The sequence below is a fragment of the Cygnus olor genome, chromosome 6 (assembly GCF_009769625.2).
Source record: "Cygnus olor isolate bCygOlo1 chromosome 6, bCygOlo1.pri.v2, whole genome shotgun sequence".
Classification (NCBI taxonomy): domain Eukaryota; kingdom Metazoa; phylum Chordata; class Aves; order Anseriformes; family Anatidae; genus Cygnus; species Cygnus olor.
Genome location: NC_049174.1, coordinates 38,266,179 through 38,286,303, shown reverse-complemented (window position 1 = coordinate 38,286,303; position 20,125 = coordinate 38,266,179). Strand labels below are relative to the sequence as shown.

Sequence of the window (20,125 nt, the reverse complement as noted above, 5' to 3'; positions counted from 1 at the left end):
AGGAAATGAGGATCCATGGGTCACAAACAAAGCAGTAACCTCCTCAAACTTATTTTATTAAATACTATAAAAAAAAAGTAACAAATCCATGGGAGCTCGGTAGGAGGAAAGGCTCATCAGCCAGAGCAGGAGTTAAAGCAGCAGCAGTGAAAGTGCTCTAAATACAGCTCCTCTCTGGACCCTGGGGAAGGAAAGGGGGCAAAGAGCAGGGCTGGCGGTGGCAACGGGGCATTTATCAGACACATCACACATCACCTGAAGATTTAAAACATTTATTTATACAAATGTACAGCATTTACAATAGTTTAAAAAAAAAATTAGACATTTAAAGAGAATATCACCTATCTAGAGCATGACAATAAATATGGTGCAGCTCAGCATTAAATGCTCTAAGAGACCCCCAACGGGGGGAGAGTCGTGCAGGGTCTCAGCTTCTTCTCCATCCCCTGGACTCGCTCTTTTCAGTCCCATCGCATGCCGCAGCTGACACAATTTGCCCCCACCTTGGCATATGAAGAAGGCCACCTTATCCTTCACTGACTGCAAAGGGAGTTGAAGTACCCAGCTTGCTCCAACGCCTCTGTAATGCTGATGTATGACCTGGATCGGTGGAGTTGCAGTCTTTGTGGGCAGGGAGCGCTACCAGGTGCCCCGAAATGTCTCCGGTCTGCCTGAGGTCCACCCGAGCACAGCCCAAAGGCAGCTCTCTGCCAGATGCTCCTGGTGGCGGGTGGCTCTCTGCCACTCGTCAGGCAGCTGGCGGTGGCACACGTGTCACCTCCCCGCTGGCACCTCCTCGCGTGGCGGCAGCGCTCCTCCAGCTCCCTGGGAAGGAAACTGCCCCTTGGGCAGCGTGATCCACGTGGTTATAGGCAGCGGGTTTGGAGTTATCATAGCACAGGTTAGGTTGGGAGAGTTAGGTTAAAGAATCCCACTGCTGAACAGCCACCACCTGCACAGGATGGGGCAAACACGGGGAGGCCGCACACCGGAACAGCTGAAGCACGAGGGCATTCCCAACCCCAGCTCCAGTTCTGCAGGATAATAGTAATCACTAAATATTTAAATTGCAGTAGGAGAAGAACTCGTCCCCTCTGTCCTGCTCCCAGGGCACACGCAGCAAGCAGCTCTGCCAGCAGCCAGCACCCAGCTCTGCTCCCGAGAGCTGGCACAGGAGGGCACAGGCCGGACACAGCACGGCCGATTTGTTTTCAGGGTCTCCAAGGTAGGTCTAACTGGCATAAAATAGCAGATTGCAACTACCCCCTTAACACTAGAGAGCTGTGAGCAAGTCACAGGAGAACTGAAAGGACTTCAAAATGCAAGGTTTTGAGTGCCAGCAGCTAGGCTGTCCTTGAAAGATTAGTTTTTATATGCAAAGGTAAAAAAAAATGAAAGAACCAGTGCTCAAAGTTCAATTTTGACAATAAGTATATATGTAAATTTTAAAAATACTTATCTCACATCAAAATGTCCAAGTTACCTTGGAGCACGACTAGCCAAAATTAGCCCATCAAAGAACAATTTATGACTATGGTGGGGTTTTTTAAATAAAAAAATAATAATTGTTTAGCTTTAAAAGAAGTCCACGGACACCCTGTTTTTATAACTGACCTTGCAAAACAAAGTCAATTCTTTTTCAACAGTGATGCAAAACATTATATATATATATATATATATATATATTTATGATAATTTATATACTACAGGCTTACCCATTTGCAAAACCACCTTTTTTTTTTTTTCTTTCCTGGCAATAACTGTGTTAAGTACTGTTTGAACACTTTAGAGCCTACTCAACATACAAAAATAAATATTGCATACACTATGTCCAAACAAAAGCAGAACCACAGGTCACCAACACAAAGCTGCAGCCAGTGGTATTCCATACTCTGCAATGGCAGTGTGTCAACAAAACGAGACAGGCTGTTCAGGATCCAGCCTCTCTCATGCAGTAACCGTGTGTCCCCTTGTCCAGACTGCCATTGCCTACTCCTCTCTCTCAATTTTTACCTTTTCAACTTAAAGCTCCCGGTACCTCAGTGATGCTGCGTGCATAACTCTGAAGTCGTGAAGAAACGACCGATACTAATTCACTGGGGAGACACCACAGCAGGAGCCATGCAGAGGCCAGCCTCACCTCGCTTACCTGCCGCTCCCCGTCGCTTGTGGACCAAGGTGCCCACGGCGTGTGGCTCAGCAGGGTTATTCATGCTTGGAGTCCTGCTCAAGCCTCTTTTGATGCATCGGGACCAAGGTGACAGCTCACAGGACCACGTGCCAGAGCGCAGAGACGTGTAAACGCCCCAACGCTGGCACCACAAAGCCAGAGCTGCCAGCTCCCCGCGTGGAGGTCAGGGCTTGTTCATCCACCTCCCTCCCAGCACTGCTTCAGGAGCTCCAGTTTTGGAGTCCCTCTGCCTTGACACCCAAATACAACCCACCTATGTGGCGAAGTGCGGGCTGTTGTGGGGTGCCGCTTCTTGCTGGCTGTGGACAGCCTCGGAGGAAGAACCCACGTGGTGTGGTGCTGGATGGCCCCAAGCTGCCATGGCTCCTTTCCGACCTGCTCCTTGCAGCGCATGGCTTGTCCCCCCTCCGACAGGAGGAGAGGAGAAGAGAGGGGAGGAAAGAAGGTAAAGCCTGCAGAGGCAGAGCAGCTCTATGCGATTTACCACACGTTCTCAAAGCGGGCTAACTGGAGCAATTGCTGCGCCAAATGATGAAAACGAGAAAGTTTCGACTGAGCAAGTGGTGATAACAGGAGGTGGCAGTGATGGAGTGCTTCTAAATAAAAAAAATTCTTGGAGAAAAGACAGACATTTAGAAAAGCGTATGCATCAGTCTAAGCCCTAATTCTGGACACGTTTTGCATGAGTTTCTTCAGAAAACGGTAAAGAAACATGGTTTTTTAACCCCCTTCAAATTCATCTACATACCAGGATCACCAGTTCACTGTTAACAAAAGTCAGTTTTTCAAAGACAGCTCCAAAACGCAGGTCCCAAGCACATGTGAGGAGGCTGGATCCTCGTGTCCGTGTGCCACGTGGAGCAGCACAAGGCGATGCTACGAGAGGAACCCCAACAGGAGGCAGGCGGCTGTCAGCGTTACGGGACAGGAAAGTCCTTTTGTGCTGCTGAGCGGGGACAGGGTCGTGAACACGGCGTCTGTTGTGTTCCTTGGGAGTGGCAAATTGCAGATGCTGCCTTCGCAGCAGGAAGTGCATACCTGAAAGAAAGGAGGTGTTAACTCGGTTATTTGAAAAATACCACTGCCACTGAACAAAGATGGACAGGAAATTATGTGACGTTTGCAAATCAGCACAGTCACCATAATGATATATTTTTTGGGGGGTTTCTTTTAAGCCCATCTACTTCAAGAGTGATTCAGCAAGCTCTTCCACCTGTGCAAGAACAATACATCGGCTAGTGCAGAGAATGTCCGGTTGAAGAGGTTATTTATCTTTTCTCCCCACTAAAAAAAAAAAAAAAAATGATGGAAAAAAACCACTGCTGTTTGGCAGAAGTAGAGCCAGAGCTCATAGAAATGGGCAACTATTCCCATAGGTTTTTTGTTGCTGCCTTCACTTTGTATGCAGGCACTGGGTTGAGACACTTCTCGTGGCAGTCCACGAGCACTGCCTGCCTGCAGCTCTGCTCCCTGGGGGCAGGAAAGCTCAGCTGCAATATTTCTCTGCTGGAGCAAGTAGATTTAGAGCAACAAGGCCACTAATGCACTGGAGGCCGAGAGCACCAAGGTAAGGATGTGCAAAGCGCAGAAGGGACTGCTGAGTGCCTGACCATCCAGAAAGCTCTTTGATTTTAACCCGCTGGAGAAGTTTGGAAAGGTTGAGTATCAACCTTCAGAAGCATCTTTTATGCATAACCATTCTATTCAAATACAAACCTCTGCTGCTGTGGTCTGGGGGCTTTCCCCTGCCCCTCTCCGGCAGAAGGCCAGGGAGGGTCATGGAGCAGAGGCTGCAGCACCACGCAAAGCACTTCCCACTTCCCGGCAGAGGGGAGCGGTTTTCTCCTCTGAGCTGCTGCCAGGACACTTATTTACAGAGATTACGCTTTTGTTCTGGGAGAGACTATTCCTTTGTTTCCCTAACAAATGGAAATGAGCTGGAGCTCGTTAAGAACAGAAACTCCATCTCTGACGAGGCTGATTTACCCACCGAACCAGTCGGATTCCTGACAGGGGCCAGACAGATTCTGCCCAGTGTTTATACAAGGAAAAGGCAATTCTCCTAACCTTGTATTCCTCGTGCTTTACATATGTGCATCCAGTAGACAGACAGTCCTCCAGTGGCACACAGCGCTTGGTGACGGATACGCTTTCCCCGGTAACTTTCATCATGTGTTGGCTAAAGCAGTACCTTGTACCTAGGAAGCACAGAAAATGTGTTTAACTGACAAATTCAAGGCCTTTGATAGTCTAAACGTAAGAAGAAATAGGAAAGAAACCTTAGCATTTCAAAAAAAAAGAGAACGTTGTTGTATTTATTACAATACATAGATGTCACTAAACGCACACTGCAAGCTCTGACCCAAACCCAAGACTTCAAAGCATTCTGGAACTCAAAGATTTGTTCCCAACAGTAAAGTGGGTCTGTACGTTGCAGACAAACTAAAGAAACACACATGTTGGATAATCACAGTAACAGTTCTCACTTCTCTGAGGAATTCTCAGGGCCCAGATGAAACAAATAAAGCTTCTAGCACCCTATAACTCTTTCAAGGTGGTTTCTTTCTTGTTTCCAAGCTTGTTCTAGGTTAACAGATAGCATGTATTTTAGCAAATATTGTGCAACCATCTTGGAGATGCGTCTGTTCCCCTGCACAACGTGAAGCACCACGCCTAACCCACAGGTACTGCTCTGGGGACAGGGACAGAGGGGGACCCCATGTGCTTCATGGGCACAGCTCCTATACATTTTTATTACCTAAAAGAACAAAAATTCAGAGCAATTCAAACAAGATATCGCAGCATGAAAGGTGGTGTTCTTAAGCACTGTAGTACCTTAGGCAGCAGTCAGCTTGCTCCAAAAAGGTGAGTCAGGTCCCAGACAGGCTAAATTTAAGCAAGCCAGCAGAGCAGGGATGTGCCCAGCGAGAGAAGTTTGACCTCTCTGCTTTAAGCTGGGTACAGAAACACAAGACATGGTGCTCCACGCGGCCCAGAGCAGCACATCGGCTTGTGAGAGCCGGCTTCCCAGACTGCCACCTCCAGCAGCGTTTTTGGCCGCCGTGTTCGGCGGCTGGAGCTTCAGCACTGCTGCAGTGATGATCGCCCATTGCACAAGTTGCTGGCCCACCCACAGGATGTCCAAAGATAGAGGACTGAGAGTATTAAGTGCAGTATTCCCATACAAATTAGATCACTAACAGTTTCTGCTTGAGCTGAAGCTAATAAATACCAGAAAACAAGGCTAATGCACAGCAGGAGCCCTGTCTTCTAGGAAGTGCTTCTCCCAGTCTCTGCTCAGTACAGGGATTCATGCTTTAACTTTCCATTGCAAAAAATTTTGTCATACCTAAAATGTGGTACCCCTCACGTCCTACATGCGGTTTCAGGAGATAAGCAGCCCTCTGTTCTGGAGCTCACAGGTAGCCCCAGGTTCGCAGCTCGCCCGTTCCCACCTCTAACATCCCGCACCAAAGCAGGGTGTTCCCCTCCCCTGACAGCTATTAAGCACCAACTTCTCTTTCCAGATTAACAGTTTTTGGTCAAGTCAGTTCTGCTGGTTATTGCTAAATGCAGGCCTCGGAGTCACGCCTGTCTCCTTACACAAGCTACGGGCTTGTGTGCTGGTAACATCGTCATTAATCACCTCAAATACCACCTACTGTTGTCAAAACAGGGAGTGTCCAGGAATATTGGTCTCATCTGGTGCCAACCAGCCTGATCGTTTTATTATTGTTGATGTCGTACCAATTTGAGCTCTTTGAACAAATAAATTCTGAAGCAGATAAAGCTCTCTGACACAGGCTGCAAACACAGCTGGTTAGTCTGGAATTCAAGCTACTCTCTTTTTCTTTCCAAGATAAATATTTTCGTGACGACACTTGTAATATCCCCCAAGAGACCAGAGAGGTGCCAGATAGAGGCAGAGCAGTGGTGCTGGGCCTACAGAGGGTACCAGCTGAGGGATGACCCAGGCAGCATCCCGCTGCCACGGGGACAGCTGTGTCCCCAGCACGGTTCCCATGTCTGCAGTGGCACTGCCCACGTTCTCTGGTTGTGAACAGGCTCTATCAGGGGCTGGGGACAACCTTAATGTCTCCTGAGGGTCTCAGCAAGGTGAGGGAGCTTGCTGAGGATCTTGCTGATATCTGGATGTTGGATACAGGCACCCAATGCCCTGAGATGTCCTCACCTTCAGAGTGATGGGAGTTAATAACCCAAGACACTGCAAAGATCTCGATACCACCCAAAAAGAGCTGGTTTCAGCTGCCCTGAGGTGTGTCAGTGAGGTGGGGCCTTGTGCCATAAGGGAGGGGAGTGAACAAAGCAGCGACTGGTCCCATACACACCAGTAAAGAAATACAACCCTTAAATAAACATGAGCCTGATTTAATTTGTAACCGAGCTGGAGGAGTACGGGGAGTAGATGAAAGTCCTAAACTTCACCCACTGCAAAGGGACAGAAAAGCTTAAAGGATTATTTGTATCACTTACACATCTTCCACGTAGAGGAGGCTCACAAACAGGAGCAGCGACCGCCGGCGTTGCAGTACACTGAGGGAAGAACAGCTCAGCGCTGTCCCTGCGGCCGGGGCATTGAGCAGGTGTTGCAAGGTAGGGTGACACCAGCGTGTGGCTGCTTACCTCTTGGACAGTAGACATCCGGAGCCCAGCGGTTGCATTCGTAATTATCTGCTGCCTTTTCACAGGTGAAGCATTTAAATCCATGAGGAAATGGCGTGGCTGAAAGGAATAAAGTATATTCAGTTAGAATGACCCAATTAATCCGGTTCTGCTTTTCAAAGGCACATGGCAACATTCCTTCTTTTCAGACAAGTCTTACTACCAATATAGCTGTCAACTTCACCACGAGTTAGTCCTTATTTGTAAGAACCCTGCCACCACCAGCAGCATCAGGAGGACATGTACACCTGCAATAAGGACTCTGTTCAGCCATGTTTACCCAGGAAAAATGCCTACTACTCACTTCAAAGGGTACTAATGAGAGCAAGGAGTGTTTGTTCTCTTGGTTTCAGAGCTCGCATCCAGTACTGTTACTCTACCAGTGCTGATAACATGGTATCAGATGGATTAAACACTTCTGGACACTGTCCTGCCGAGGAAATGAATGGCCACTTTTGAAGGCAGGCTGATGTCCTTAAAGGGAAAAAATATCTATCTGCTGGACCTCCAGCCATTAACAGCAGCCTCCATCCTTGATTATCTCACCAAATGAAGAGCCCAGCTTCTAAGTGGTCTCCTGGCAGGGTTTCTGTAGCACATTCAATACGTCTTCAAGACGCTGCCACCGTCTCAGAAGCCAAATGGTGACTGGGTCACATTTATCTTTGCGAGGCGAAGCAAGCTGAGCCTCTGAGGCCTCGTGAGCCACGTCTCAGTCCTCCTCACCGCCTCCCCTTGCCCACCCTCGGAGCACAGTGGTGCGGGCCGGACCCCATTTAGGTACCAGAGGTGGCCTTTGCCATGCAGAAGGACTCGCTGCTTATCAGCTGTCCTCCTTTCTCCAGTCTCTTCAGGTGGGAGCACCTCCAGTGGGTTGATGCTGCCCTAAAGGAACAGTCTGGGGTGGGACAACAGCACAGCACTGATTAAACTCACCCACCTCACCCTGGACAATTAGCAGATCACAGTTATGGGCATAACCATATAAGAATTTCATCTTGTCTGTATAGAATATAAAATTTTTAAGCCAAATTCTGAAATGACAAGTTTTTTTCTGGGAACAGATGGCAGGCACAGCTCTGCTAGCACTCTCGTGGAATTAAATCAAAGCTTGTACACGAACAACAAACGAACTATTAAAAGGACAGTCCATGGAAGACCTGAAGATGCATAACACTGCTATATCATTATTTCAGGCACTTACAGAAATAAAGTTGTGAACAGTTTGTGCCACAGCTGCGCATGGTCACATTTGACTCTTGCTCACAACTATCGATGTGCCTGGACAAACCGTGTGGCCGAGGTGGCCAGAAACCCTTGAAGCCAAAAATACAGCAAACCAGGAGCCCCTGCCACGCTGTCTGCAACACTTTAATCCCCTTGGGAAACAAAGGTCCATGCTTACTGGAGGGGTGGAGGTAGACGATGTCCTTCACCGTGAAGTCCCGGGGCTGCGCGGCCCTCAGCCAGCCAGCCACGAGGCCGAGCAGCAGGACGCGGGCCAGCCTGGGCTGCGAGGCCATCGCCCGCCGAGGCCGTGCTCATGCGGTGGCCCTGGGAGTGCGGCAGCGGTCAGAAAGCTCACCTAGGGACAGCAAAACACAGAAGTGAGGAGATGGCGTGGATGGAGCAACCCCACCTCGCCAAAACCAGGCTGCTCCCACCAGCCCCCGGCCCCCACGCAGGCGGCCGAGTCTCCCTCCTTGGAGAGGCTCAAAAGCCACCTGAACATGGTCCTGGGCAGTCTGCTGTAGGTGGCCCTGCTCGAGCAGGATGGATGGACCCACTTCTGGGCCTGATGGACCCAGCGGTGCCTCCAGCTTCAACCATCCTGCGATTACCTCGGCTCCTCTTCAGTGACATCCCTGGCCCCTCCCCGGGCCTTGCCCAGCCCTCTCCTGGCCAGAGGAAGCTGTGAAAGGCAGGTCTGCAATGAGCCCAGGGGACATTATTTATGTACTAATTATTTAACATTATTTAATAAATCAAACATTTTTTGGGGGGAGAGGTGGTCAGGGGTCGTGACACAACCTCCTGCTGCTGCCTCCGAACCTTTGTCTGGTGGTGGAGGATTTGCTTCTTGCTCAAGGCCTACGTGGGACCAGCAGCACAATGGCTACTGGGGGCCTGTCGTTGGGCTTGGCTCTTGTCTGAAAACAGTCCCGTTATTAAAACACCATGCAATCCATAAAAATACTGACGGAAACAGATAGCACTTAGTGCGGTGCATTAACTGCTGTTGTTTTAACCTTTCAGAGAAGGAAGTGCCCGTTTCCATCGGGTCTACTCCACAGATGTGCATCAGCCAGGGGAAAATGAAATCGTGATTAGAAACAGAAAGGAAATAAAACGAGCCTCTCCCAGCCACATGAAAGCAAAAAGAATGAGGACGGGTGGCTGCCTGTGTGGTCTCAGGAAGAGCCCCAGCAAAGCCAGCCGGAGCCCACCCCGGCGAGGCAGCGGGCTACCTGCCTGCATTTAGGGCTAGTCGCATTTCTGAGCTCCTCGTGCCCAAATACACCCTGATCTGGAGCTTAATCACCACATGTCCTGATGTCTCTGAGCTGAGGGCAACGCAAGGAGATGGAGCATTGAGTGCACAAGCAATGGCACCAAGCAGGTATACTCCAGTTTGCCTGTTCTTGCTTTCAGGGCACATATCTACACGTAATACAAGTCACACACCACATAGCAGAAGCAAACGAGGTGTGTTTAGGCTCCGTAGGTGAGTCCTCCCACATATAATACAAAAACAATTTTTGGGTTTTCCCAGCATAGTCACAAAAGGTGTTTGTATCCATAGTACTGCTCAAAGTCTGCCAGTTGAGGACACCAGTTGTCCCTCCATCATACGAGCTCCTTATTTTCTGGAACCAGCTGCTTATTCAGCCAAATTTCCATGTAGCTGTTAGAACTTGCCTAGCTGTCAGAACCAGGGGACAAGTGGTTGTTAGTCCTGTGTGAAAGGGAGGCAGAAATCCTCCAGCTGCACGCTAAAAATACCCCAGTCGTGCCTCTTGTAATCAAATAGCTTAATTGCCAACACCACTTCCGAGGAGTTGCAAGAACCACAAATAAATAGAGAGAATTCATTTACCCACCTCCATTCTGTATGTTTGAAACAGATTTAATTATAGGTGAGGAATTTAAAAAAAAAAAAAAACTTACAAAAATTCCTGAGCAGAGTAGAGGAGTTGCTGAAGTTGATATTGGCTATTTAACAAAACACCTGCCACTGTTGCAGACACTGCTCTTCACAACAAGCATTTTATAGCAGGTTGTTGCACAAATACACATATAGATAGCGTGAAGGGAGATACCCAGGCATAGACAGAAGTATCTATTGTCAGAAATCTGAATACTCAATGTTTTACCAATACTTCAGATATGTACACGTGGGTACACATAAATATAAGTTCTGTTCTTTGGTCAAAATGCACAAACGAATATACTACGTCTGACTAAAGAAATATTTGTTGATATTTAAGATAATGCTGATATTTCATGGAGAGTGGAATACCCAAAAATAATTTCAAATAAAATCAGTGGATCAGTAATTACTGCTCACACTCATTCCCCCTGTTTTTACACACACACAAATAAAAAGTATCATTTTTTTCATTTTTAAAGGAAAGATATGAGTCATTATGGATGCAAATCTTTTACTTAAAACCTGCAAACTTTTGACTAAAACCAGTTTTCAGTTACCCTTTCTTACCCCCTCCAAATTGATATTTTTCTAGAAAGATGGCTTCCATTCGTAACGCCTGTGAGCCCTAAGAAATTCCATATTAAGGACGTGAAGACAGTTTCCCTTTCCAACAAGACCCTTTTAGTTCATGGCTTCCAGCCAAAAATCACCAAATGTTGGACAAAAATATTTCTCCAAACCACTTTAGCTGCTGCATCAGCCATCGCTGAGCTGCCGCCTTGCTCTTCAGCGCACGGTGCCACATTTTTTTCTACTGAATTAACTCCGCTCCCTTCCAGATTTAGCAGAGTGCACGCAGCAGCCTAACAGCAAATGGCATGGCCCGGTCTGAATTTGATACTGGGCCGTAGTTAGGGGAAATAGTCGCATGGTATTTAGATCATACAGTCTGTTTACAAAAGGCCCGGGGCACTGACACAGAAGCCCCAGTTAACTCAATCTTTCCAGCTTCACCAGCACCTTTCAGACGGAAAGGCATCCTCGGCCCGCTCCGCAGCAGGATTACTTCTTCCTGCCCTCTGCCCTGACACGCCACTGTGGAAATTAACCACTAAATTCCCTAAGCAGCAGCCCAATGGCCCGTTTGTCAGGTCTCATTAGGGAGGCGGCATGTCGTCCTCGCCGGCACCTTGCCGCAGACAATGGGAGGTCCCCAGCCCCAAAGCCCAGTGCCAGACCTCCGGCTCTGGGGCAGACGCGTTGTCAGAGGCAGCGACTGTTTGTGAGGACGTCTTTGTCCTCACAGGTTAGATATCCAGGTATCTAGAGGTAGACATCTCCTAGCTGGCCTCCACCGAAGGCCAGGAGCAGCAAGCCACTGCTACAGCTCTTTATAAACACCAAATCTCCCCATACAAACACTCAGGCATGAAGAAATCCCCGATTTGTGGGCATTTCTGTGGTTCTCCTCCTCGCGCAAGCAAGGCACAGGCTGCAGTGGTCAGGTCCCCCCCAGGTGGGTGTCTGGTGCAGATTGAGGTTGCCCGGTCTTGCAGGAGGCTGATGCTTGGGATAACTTCTGCTGACATCTCGGCTCCACCTTCCTCCTACATCCCCTCCTTGCTCTCCAGGCCCCATCTCCAAATTTCTCTAATCTTACACTTATCTTTTCACATGGAAGATCCTCCATCTCAGTGCCCTAGAGCAGCATTTTTGCCTCCAGATAAATAGAAATACAGGAGCAAATGAAAGCTCCCTCTCAGCAGTAAGACGTGTCGGCCCCGAGGTACAAAGCACAGCGTGCCAAAGCAGCAACACCTGCGAGAAACCACACCACAAGCACCGCACGTGCAAGGGCAGCTGTAGCGACTTACACCACGCCGTGCTAGGACGATTATTTATGAGCGGTACGCGAAGCCGAAGGAGCTACACGCAGGGCGATGCTGGAAGATCTGCTCCTGGATGCAGGCAAGTAATCGCTCCTCGGGCACGTTACCAGCGTGACTTTCCCAGCTCCTGCAAGTTATCTCACTGTTCTTTGCGTTTCCTCCACGCAGTTCCCTTATCGCTGCAGGTAAGAATTTCCGCTTCTGAAACTACAATATATGCATTAATGCACATCTCTCCACAGCTCCAAAAACAAAACCCAAACCTCTATCCATGCAACGTTACCGCTGTCCAAAGACAAATGTGAACTGAAGCTTCAGCAGCTGTGCGGGATCCTGGGCAGCGATTCCAGAGGCTCTGCACCTCCACTGGCTGCAGTCTTCTCACCGCACACAAGTCTGCACCACCACCTTGGTTAAGCTTCTTTCCACCTGCATTTTAGAGACTTTCGTTCTGGTTCAGCCCTGGAAAGGGCTGAATACACACCAGCCTCCCGATGCGCCGGGATGCAGCGAGGTGCACGCAACTTCTGTCTGAAGAACCCACAGAAGCTCTTGTAAAGAGTTCACTGCCTCTCCTCTATCCCAGTAAGCAAGAGTAATTAAACAATCAAACACAATTAGTGCTCAAATTACTCCCAGAAACATGGGCAATCTAATCTCCTTGCTGATAATTACAAAGCCTGCAGTTCATTGAGCTAAAAGCCCGCGTCCTGGGGCAGTGCAGGGGGTGCAATATGTTCCCTCTCCCACCCTCTTCCCTGATGCAATCCCATCTTTACCAAGACACGGTAGCAAGACATCTTCGTTAGACGACCCTCACTGCTTCTACTTTCAGTCTGACAAGAAGTCTGGCATTTTCTTTGGACCTGTACAAATACTTGACCTAGGGTATTAGGTACAGTCGTTTCAATGAGCATGGTAAAACTTTGCTTATATTCACACATCCCCAGAGGATAGTTCGGCTTCAGGTAAATGCAGAAGAAAGCTGAAGTAGATACGTTTTACTTGCATATTTCAGATACTTGGTATTGGGCACAGAGGGCCCAAAAAAAAAAAAAAAAAAAAGCTAGCTTAAAATTCAGGCAGGCCATAATCTTCATAAGAGAAAACACAATTTATGGAAATTAAAATCTGTCAAACTGAGGAGGCGAGAAATTCAAAGTGAGACATAACTCATTCCCATTTTACTCCACCACATGCAACACCCAGTGGCACAGGGCCATGGCTATTTTATTTTTAATTAGATGTAATATTCAAGCCTGTGACTATCACCAGCCCTGAATTAGAAAGACGGGCAGGGAAGATCCAATAAATCATTGTGAGACCTATACTGCATTTTTTTGCAGGGCTTGCCACAGAGGCAGGAGGAGCAACAAACCCTGAAATCAATGGATTTGGCCCAATTTGAGAATTGTGGCGGGCGGCCCCGCTGCTCTGTGATGGGTTATGGCATGGGGACATCCGCTGCAGTGGTGGCAGCGCGCAGGGGCTGACCTCGATGCACGTGAGCCCCAGACAGCCCGGCTCCACACAGGCGGAGGAGAAGGAAACCATGCATGAGCACAGAAATCCTGGGATTTTCCCACTAATAATAAGGAAAAAAAATAAATCTCTCGAGTACCAGTGTCTGGGCCCCTCTGCAAAGAGGAGGGGAGCTTAAATTGTTAAATTCTCTGCTAAACAAAGATTTCAGTTCGCTGGCATGGCTGTAAGGGCTCCTGTTGGGGATGCTGTCGGTGTGCACCACACATCGTGCACGGCTCCTTGTGGTAAACCCAGCAGGAAGCAGCCGCTGTGCCCGGGGCAGGGAGGTTTGGGGCAGGGGCACAGCAAGCACATGGGCTCTGTTGTGCCATGGCTGAAATCTTGGTGTCTCCCACAACAGTCTCCAGCCTCCTAATCTGGTCCAGACGGGCAAACGAGGTAAATTTCTGTATGGCAACAGCCAGTGGGATCACTCCGGTCCCATCCTTCCTATTTAAGTTTCAAGCAAAAAATATTCCAGTGAAAGCAGGTGGAAGCGCTGACTGCACTTCTGTGCAATGCGTGCCCCAGGAAAGGGGGGAAAAATTGCACCACGTTACCAGCTAAAAAACACTGAAAATAAACAAAGAGACAAGTGAAATAACAACAGCCAATAAAGTTTACATTATTAAGGCATTTTCTGAAGCATATGCCTAATAAGACACATGAGAAACAACAGAAGACCAAAGTTTCTCATAAGTCTGCAAAATGCAAATGATAAAATTATAAGAGGGGAAACCAAACCAACAGGAGTGTGTATCCCATACAGCAGAGCTGGTAATGATCTAATCTGCAACCCAGACATGAAACTCTTCACTAAAACAGTTTTCCAGGTACCTGGCTCGCATGTAGACACAGGAGTTTTAAAAGGATCAGCTTATCCCGCTGGGCTCTTCAGGTTACATTTTTATTAAGTCTAGGGAATCAGGACAATCTAGGGACCAGGAAGACCGTCAGCACAAGCTCAGTGTTTTTAAAAGATCAAAGGAGGGACGGCTTAGCCTGAGGCCAGTCCTGGAAAAACTCACAGAGCAGTTTGTTTGTGCTCCAGCAACAGAAAATTCAGGCTGTAAAAAATTGCAAGAGAATGGCTGGAAGGATTTTGGGGAAAATGGGTCTCAAACAAGGCCGTCGGTTTCGGACGGGTGGGATTACAGATCTGGCTGCGAGAGGAGACGGTTACACGGAATAATTGGGGAGAGACCAGAGCGGAGGGCCAAAGCACCAAAACCTGATCAACAAAATGAGCTCTGCCCAATTAACCAAGCATGCTCAGGCAGAATTAAAAAACAGCTTAGTGACGTCTCAAAATCTAATTGGGAAAAAAAAAAAAAGGCATCTTCAAAGGAAAGATACTTATTTTTTTCCTGCTCTCCAGCAGGGTTAGGTGCAGCAGTTTTGTACCAACATTGCCGACAACAAGTAACTTCTTTTGCTGATAAAAGCTGCCAAGGACGCGGGCATCAGTGCAGTATTAACCACTGCAGAAGACATTGCTGCTAAAGAACGAGCTGAAATGCCTGTCCACAATGCAACAAACTGTGCTTTAATAAAACCATACATCAATCTGCACCATTGTGTCCTCGGTCTGCTCCTGCCCTCGCCCTCAGATCTTCAGAGCTGTGTGTGACAGTTCTTATCGCACATCACCCCGCACATTTGACATGCTAGATTAGGCACTAAACCACAGGCTGCCCAGCATCCACCCAACACAAGGTCTGTAAAAGCCGGGAGAACAGCCCCAAAAACCCGACGTTGGGAAAAGAAGATGGTTTTATTATGAACTAGCTGAGAAGTTGGGCTTTCCCCCCACGGACAGGAAATGAAAGCTTTGCCACCAACATCAGTGTAAGCAGCATCAGCCCGCTCCTGCTCCTCGTGACGGGTGAGATGGTCCCCAACATATTTGCCTTGCCCATTCATGCCACAGCACTGTGGTGTTTTTTTTTTGCAGAACAATGTGATGTGCTTCTGCAGCCGCTAACGAACCCCGGGCGGTTTTTCACCAGCCCAGCCCGTGCGCAGACGGCCCCGGCGGTTCACCCAGAGTTCATGCCAGGCCCGGGCTGCCGACCCGCACGCGAATCCTGGCACAAACACGGTCAGGACGCGGTGGGGAAACGCTTCCAAAGAGCGCGCCTGAAGCCGGGCTGCAGAGGAGGAGGTGCTGGTGTCGGCAGCCAGCCCTCAAGGCAACTGGAAATAATTGGAAACGGGCGATTTCCAGCGCCACGCTGCCAGCGCCCGCATCGAGGTTAGTAAACAACGAGCCCAGCCTCATCCATGCTTTACAGTAAGCATCCCAACCCCATTTTCCTCGTGATAGAAAAAGTAGTTCACTTTTGTGCTCGTCCCCATCACTCCAAGTCAGAGCTGGCATCCAAAACCTGGGCTGTGCATCAAAATAAACCAGACCTTCATCTTGCACTGTTCTGCTGTTAGCACTGCCACCCCCTTTGCTCCACAGGGACTGTAACAGACACGGTAGGAAACCTGCCTTTGCAGAAATTTCCATCGTTAGTCATTAAGAAACAAAATTAAACTGATTTCGTATCTTCTATCATGCAAAACTGACGTTGACATGCTTTTCTCATAAAGCTCTACACAGTTATTCCACCATCGTCCCGAGATACTAAAGCATGCTTTATTTGGTATAAACATCAGAGAAGCTACATTTCATTAAAGTTACGTAAAAGAAACCCAAATTAGAACTGACCAATTAGTGCTCTTTCAGCTGTCTGGTTAATCCACAGAGTAAACAAACTCTACCATCCAGCACCATTAATTCATTAAGGCTTTCAATAGCTTTTCCAAAAAACAAAACCCAGCACAACCCAAAACAAACAACTCCCCCTTTGCTCTGTAAGACTTGCAAGAGTTATTTGAATTCAATTAATTATTTGGCTCCTGTCCCCGGGGTGGGGTGGGGGACACGCCACGTTTAATTCCTTTATTTTTCTAACTTGTGGGTGAAAAGGGACAACTGAAAAACTTCGATCACCTCCACCACGATGGGAAGCAGTAACGCGGTATCCTTGGCTTAGCCTGTGAGACCTCGGTGTGCTTCCCACGTGCAGACACTGCTCCATTAAACCCCCACCTCGTCAGAAGCCCTCCTCGCTGCAGACTGCTCTGCTCCTTCTTTTCTCTCTTCATCTGCCCTGCCTGTTGCTGGATCCAAATATCTCATCATCTTGGCATTACAAAGTCCAGTTTCCCAAGGCACGGAGTGTTTATGGAGTATCATCGGTAATTCCAGAGTCTGCCAACTGAGAGATATTATCTGCAGCATAGCTGAAGAATACCTCAAAATCATGCTCCGACTCATCTGCCTTGAACGCTCACCTCCAGAACATGCTAAAGCTCTTGTCGTTTTCAAAACATGCCCCCCGATTTAACCACTTGCTTCACTTTCACACATGAATCATCCGGCATTCCTCGGGCCACGATATATAGCTTTCATTATGTCACACCTGACATTTTCACTGCTGGATTACCGTGATTTACTGGTTTTCATTAGACCCGATCGCTACTCTCAGTCCCACCCCCACCTCGTTGAGGAATACAGGTCTGATCAGTGAGACGCTGGTCTGGCTTGGAGATTCACGGCTCTTCATGTACTAATTTCTCTAAAATTGACCTTTTCTGGCAATGACTTCCAACACTGCCAGTAAGCATACACCTCTCTAAATAAGGGGTCTGAGAGGACATCTCTTCCTCTGGCCTCAGGAGAAAACAGGCTTCTAGCAAAGACAACCCCCGGTCATAGCCAAACCACCACCATTCTTGTACCACAACACACACACAGGAGTATTTAACACAAATAAAAACACCTTCTTTGAAACATCTGAACTGAGATTTTGTACAGTTTTGTTTTCCAGCTCGAGTACCATGCCAATGTCAGCATTAGGCAACGGGACTGAAGCAACCAGAGGGACTACCTCTTCCCCCAAAGGCATTATTTGTCAAAACTGGCTTCTTCAAGCCGTCTACAAGGCTCCGAAGTCCAGAGCACATGACCTCACATTTAAACTCTCCCCAGTTTCTTCAGTATACACATTCACAATTGCACGATTCCATTATGTTTCCCAAAAGCCTGCCAAAAATCACCTGCCGACTGTAGCCGCAGGGGTGCTGCCTGGCTCCAGCAACTGCACCTTCCTCCATCGTCCTGTTAGCAGCCAAGCAGCTCCTCCAATTTCCTTATCTGCAAATTATAGCGAGATAAACTGTAGGCATAAATGTTCCCAAGCACTAAAAACTAACGTCTCCATGTCCTCCCGAATTCCTGAGAAGCTGCCCCAAAAGGCTGCGGGCTCCTTTGCGCCCGCAGGATCTACAGCTGAGTGCAACCAGGCCAGCACACGTGGCCCACACCATTAGCTGAAAAGAAAGAAGACTCCAAGTCAAGCACTAGTAAGAACTGCTTGTTTGAAAGATTTTACAGATCACTGACAAAAAATATATATTTCCATCAGCCTAGAAGAATGTATATAAGCTTACTCCCTAAAGCCAGCAGAGAAGCTAACCAGCAGATGGACTGAACGTTCAAAAATCTTGCTGGACTGCAGGACACATCAGAATACGTTTGATGAGGGCAATTCCAAATTGCTTTCCATGGCACTATTTTAATTAACCTCTCTTTTATATGGTATTGAGACCTTGTGAAAAATTAAATCAGGCCAAGGTGCTTACAGAGAATGATGGTCTCTCCAGGAATATTATAACTCCAATGCAGATTACAACATCTACGATCATCCCCACCACTCTCACCAACAGCTATGCATCCTGGCACTGAAAGACTGATTTAATGTCTGTAATTTCTAGGCATGTCACAAGTCACTGGCTGTAAAACCAGCTACAAGTCCGCATTGGATTCTAACTAAAGAAAACTGGTGTAAGGAATTTCTATTTTTCTTTTAGGAAAACATGCATTAGCTTTTAATAGCTCAAACTACCAAGGCAAGAAGGACGTTTTAAAAAACAATGATAAAAATTGAGAATTTAATACAAAGCAAATCAACACTACGAATAGACAGTGAGATTATCTGATGAAATTCTACACTGCAAAGTGCCACTACAGCATGTTATATCCAGTGAAGAGCTCACAGCTGCGGCAGCACCAGGGGCCTTTCTGGAGCTCCGGCACATACCATTTGCACCGACCCCAGGAACGAAGGCAGCGCTGAGGATGCTCACCATGGAGCTGTCCTGTATGGGCAGCAAAGCTGAAGAGACCAGGAGCAGACCCAAGCACAGTCCCGTGGCAGTTCCACACCGAAGCCAGCTCAAGGCAGCAGAATGGTGTAAGTAGCATTTCAGCCATAATGCCCCAGGTCTACCACAAAACCCACATAAACCTCGCTCACGAGATTTATTTGGGAAGTAACGGTGCTGCTGGGGCCACCAAAACCAAGAGCTGCGTTGAGTTTTCCCTTCTGAATAACTGCATCCTGAAATCAGAAGGATTTACGCCCCATGCTTGAATCCCACACCGCAGTTCTTGGTGATACCCACACACTGCTCTCAGGCAGCATCACGCATCCAAACAACCACCTTTGGACAAAATAGACTGGTTTGTTAGATCACAAAGTTTGCTTACTGGGTTAGGTTTTTCCCTAGGCACACAGCATGGGCTACTCCCTGAAGAGCTCCCCTACAGATTTGTCTGATATTTTTTTTTTTTTAATTACAGCTCAGCAAATAATATCACCGAAATCCTCTTGCTGTCATGGGAACAAATTCTGCCCTTGTTTGCATTATCGTAATTCCTAGGTACCTCCACCAGCTCCTCAGGGCTGTTGGGGATTTCAGATTACGTGACCAGAGGCTGTGCACACGAGCACCTTCAATATTTCCATCTAATTCTTGAAATGTCTTCCCACCACCCTGTCCCCTTTCCTATTTTTTTCATTCCTTTTTTCCACTGAAAACTAGTTTATTATCCGTGACTCCCTCACGGGCAGATCCCCTTCCCAATAATTATTCTCCCTAAGGAACCATCAGTGAAGTTGAGAGTTCCGTGCGAAATAAAAATAAAAAATGGTGCTTATTCAGAGATATAAATTGAGCAAACAGTCCCTCTCACGTATTTTTATGCCTCCAACAATGGTCAGCATCATCCCGTGGAAGTCTGGCAGGTTCTGTATTTAAGGATAAAGCCTCGATAGCTGCAGAAATGTGTGGGAGCCTTGCCTCCATCAGCCCTGGCATAACACAGGTGCCCCCTGAAAATTACCTTTGTGCAGGGAAGGACAGGTAACTGAAGAGATCTAGGTCTGCCGAGATGCGCTGGATAAGGCGGGCAGTACCCAAGGCTCCAGGGCAACGGGATCTTTCTGAACAACATATAAAGTTGTGCAGCAGCGTGAGAGGCACCAGGAATTAATTAGAAGACAGGTTTCCGTGTCCGATCAGGTGTCCGCTCCTTCTGCCACTGCTTTGTTTACAAGGAAAACGGGCACCGGGGCTGGCTCCTCCAGAACAGCCTGGCACCTATTACTCTATTTACACTTGTAAGGGATAAAAAAAAATGCATTGATCAAGATAAGAACATTACAGAAATGAAAGAAAAAAATTACTAGATAGCAGCATAGAATCTGCTCTTCTATTTACTCCCTGTGTGTCTCTGAAGCCTTCCAGTGTAATTAACAGGAAAGCAAAAAAGGTCTCACACCTTCACAAGGG

General features: G+C 47.7%; 1 protein-coding gene across 5 annotated transcripts in view; it reads right to left on the bottom strand.

Moving 5' to 3' along the window:
* Window positions 1-256: 256 nt before the first annotated feature.
* LYPD6 (LY6/PLAUR domain containing 6) overlaps window positions 257-20,125 on the bottom strand; it is a 31,547-nt gene continuing 11,678 nt past the window's right edge. For 3 of the 5 annotated variants that reach the window (XM_040560861.1, XM_040560864.1, XM_040560863.1), the window contains 4 exons: window positions 8,280-8,459; window positions 6,836-6,934; window positions 4,259-4,389; window positions 257-3,229 (listed from right to left, as the gene is read on the bottom strand). In XM_040560861.1, coding sequence (XP_040416795.1) covers window positions 3,068-3,229; window positions 4,259-4,389; window positions 6,836-6,934; window positions 8,280-8,397 — 510 coding nt within the window. In that variant the 5' untranslated portion in view covers window positions 8,398-8,459 and the 3' untranslated portion in view covers window positions 257-3,067. Of the gene's footprint in view, window positions 3,230-4,258; window positions 4,390-6,835; window positions 6,935-8,279; window positions 8,460-8,715; window positions 8,809-11,899; window positions 12,122-12,197; window positions 12,344-20,125 lie in introns of those variants that run through there. The other 2 variants (XM_040560862.1, XM_040560865.1) reach the window with 2 other exon arrangements.